This window comes from Myotis brandtii, unplaced genomic scaffold (assembly GCF_000412655.1).
Source record: "Myotis brandtii unplaced genomic scaffold, ASM41265v1 scaffold334, whole genome shotgun sequence".
Lineage (NCBI taxonomy): Eukaryota > Metazoa > Chordata > Mammalia > Chiroptera > Vespertilionidae > Myotis > Myotis brandtii.
Window position 1 is genome coordinate 814649 of NW_005362885.1, and position 3157 is coordinate 817805.

Genomic DNA, 3157 nt, shown 5'->3' on the forward strand with positions numbered 1-3157 from the left:
GTACCGCAGTCGCTTTGGTCGCCCCGCGCACTCCACTTCCGTCGCCGGGATGACAGGCCTGTCGCAGTTCCGGAACCTCCCTTCCGCCTGCCTCGGCGAATGAGTCCTGCTGGGCGTGAGTTCGGTCGCGCAGGCGCAGAGGGCATCCCCTAGGATTCTGGGAGATGTAGTTTTCTTCTCAATGGCTCCGCAGGGCTGGGGGCGTGGCGTGGCGGCTCCTCTGGCCGGAAACCGTGGCTTTCTGGGCCCGCTGGGGCCTGAGCCGACGCGGAGTTGGGCTCTGTAAGCGTGCCAGGGGGCGCTAGACGTAGGAACCGCCAGGCGTCACCCGGGCTGAAGACCGGACCGGAAGTGCCAGCGCACCGCAGCGGAATGCTCCGCTGAGCACCTGGGCTGCCACCCGCAGACCATGTTCCTGGCGTGTCTGATATCTCAGCTGCTGTGGGTTGCGCCCCGGGCAGGCCTCCGTGGGCCCTGGCCTGTCTCAGGGGTGCCAGGCAGCCATGCCTGCAGGCCCCGCTACAGCATGCAACCAGCAGGCCCGAGTAGGGTTGCTGTCCTCCCGGGCAAGGGGGTCCAGCTGGAGCTCGAGGAGACGCTGGTCCCCAGGAAGATGTCCATCAGTCCCCTGGAGAGCTGGCTGACCGCCCACTACCTGCTGCCCAGACTGGATGCTGGGGTCCCAGGGACTGCGGCACCGGCCGCTGAGCACCTGGGCCGCCACCCGCAGACCATGTTCCTGGCGCGTCTGACGTCTCAGCTGCTGCGGGTCGCACCCCGGGCAGGTAAGCGCTCCCGAGGGGCCAGACGGGCAGGACACGCAGCCGGGTTAGGAGTATGTGCCTCACCATCCACGCCAACTGCCCTGCAAACATCCCAGCATCACAAAGGGGAAGTCTGTCCCGCCCCCGCCCGCCTCTCCCCCAGAGCATCAGCCGGGGTTCCGACCAAGACCAAGGCCATCCCAGGCTGTGATGGCGCTTCTGCTCCCAAGTCCTGGCAGGTCCGGCCGGCCGAGCGCAGGCTAGTGCAGACCGATGGGTGGTGACTGGCATCGTGTTTCCTGCAGGCCTCCGTGGGCCCTGGCCCGTCTCAGGGGTGCCGGGCAGCCATGCCTGCAGGACCCGCTACAGCACGCAACCAGCAGGCCCAAGCAGGGTTGCCGTCCTCCCGGGCAAGGGGGTCCAGCTGGAGCTCGAGGAGACGCTGGTCCCCAGGAAGATGTCCATCAGTCCCCTGGAGAGCTGGCTGACCGCCCACTACCTCCTGCCCAGACTGGATGCTGGGGTCCCAGGGACTATGGCGCCGGCCCAGGTCTACGAGTGTCCGCCTGGCCAGGTGGGGGGAGGGGCCGAGCAGGGGCGTGAGGAGGTGCAGGATGCACCCCAGATTCAGTGCAAAAACGTGCTGAAGATCCGCCGGCGGAAGATGAACCATCATAAGTACCGCAAGCTGGTCAAGAGGACCCGGTTTCTGCGGCGGAGGGTCCGGGAAGGACGCCTGAAACGGAAGCAGGTACGTGTGGGTCCCGGGGCCTGGATCCGGGCAGGGTGGCCGAGAGTGCGTGGCCGTGCCACCCACCGGACGGCGGTCCCTTGCTCTGCCCTCGCAGGTGAGGTTCGAGAAGGACCTGAAGCGCATCTGGCTGAAGGCGGGCCTGAAGGAAGCCCCTCCCGGCTGGCAGACCCCCAAGATCTACCTCCGGGGCAAGTGAGTGCGGGCGCCCCTGCCCCGGCGCCGCTGCTGTTCTCTTGTAATAAACGTTGACGAGCTCCGCCGCTCCTGCTGCCTGGACCGCCTCCTGCCTGGTGTGAGCTGCCTTGGGGTTGAGGCTGGGGCCGGGCTCTGAGGCACCAAGGCCCCCGGGGCAGATGGGCGGCCCCTTCCCCGTGCCGGCCCCTGTCCTGGTGCCAGGCCTGTGGGAATGACAGCCTCGCTGTTTAGGAACGAATGCCGGGGAATCGCTGTGATCAGAGGCCCAGCTCTGCCCGCAGGGCACTTTGTCCCCCTGGGCCGGCAGCCTCTCATTGGTCACACAGATGGCGGACGTGCCCGGGCAGCGGTAGGGCCGGCAGTGCCCAGGCTGAGGTGTAAGAGGGGGCTCAGGGAGCGCCTCCCTGGGGAGACGGGGAGGGAGTCAGGAGAGGCCCCGGTGCCCCCAGGGAGGATGGGCGATGCTCCGCAGGCTCCGAGGACCTGGGTCTCGAGGGACCCCCTGAGCCACCCTGCTCAGCTGGGGTCGGGGCCTCTGCCTCTTCTGGGCCTGAGTGGGGTATCTGGAGGGTGTGCCCCAGCAGGTTCGGGGTTGCGGGTGGTGAAGGTGTTGCTGGTGGGGCTGGAGAAGCCCTAGTGTGAGCCAGCAGCCCCGTGACTCGGGTTCCTTCTGGGTGGGGAGGGGAGTGCGTTATCCCTAAAAGTGGGGGCCTGGAGGGGCTGGGCTTCTGCATGGGCTTGGGGGCTGGGCTGATTTGGGGAGGCCAGTTCCCACCCTCAGACGTGGGACCAAGTCCGAGGAGAGGAGACCAGCGCCTTCCTGTGCTGCCCGACCCCCGCCAGGGGGGCCCCCTCCCGTGGGGGTGGGGCTTCTTAACTGGCCCCTGAAATGTGTGTGGGCCTGGGTTTGAGCTCCCTGGGAGAAGGCAGGTCTTGGGGAGGCTTGAGTGCGGTTTCCCAGCAGCTCTCCTGGGACGGACCAGACCACGCTGTGCGGTAACCCCGTTGCTTCAGGGAGCCGGCCCACCCAGTGTGAGCTGGGCGGGCACGCAGGCTGCTGACCGCGGGACCCATCAGGGGACGTGGGCCTGCAGGGCCTGCACTCACCAGTGTGCGGTGGCCATGACCTGGGGGGGACCTGGGGCCCGCAGAGGGCACAGGCCTGCTTCTGCTGGTGGCCGCCAGGGGGCAGCAGTCAGAGCACCCTGCTGCTAGGGTCACCGACATCCCCTGGGTCTTGGCTTCCCCCACAGTGGGTGGTGGCTGATGATGGTGTGAGGCCCCTGGGCCAGGGTCTGGGTGGTGAAGCCGCCGGGGGTGGAATGGACCCTGCCTTCCTGGTGCCAAGTGTGGCCTCAGCCACGGCAGCTGCCCGGGCTGGCGGGAGGAGGACCAGCTCAGTGGTCAGAGCATCGGAGACAAAGCCTCTCTCTGGAGCTGGGCC

At 67.9% G+C, this 3157-nt stretch overlaps 1 protein-coding gene across 1 annotated transcript in view; it reads left to right on the forward strand.

Annotated features, from left to right (window-relative positions):
* The window catches only part of AURKAIP1 (aurora kinase A interacting protein 1), a 4967-nt gene extending 3173 nt beyond the window's left edge, over positions 1–1794 (forward strand). Inside the window, exons 2-4 of the mRNA XM_005871294.2 lie at positions 701–785; positions 1070–1515; positions 1613–1794. Coding sequence (XP_005871356.1) covers positions 734–785; positions 1070–1515; positions 1613–1714 — 600 coding nt within the window. The 5' untranslated portion in view covers positions 701–733 and the 3' untranslated portion in view covers positions 1715–1794. The remainder of the gene's footprint in view (positions 1–700; positions 786–1069; positions 1516–1612) is intronic.
* Positions 1795–3157: the final 1363 nt, after the last annotated feature.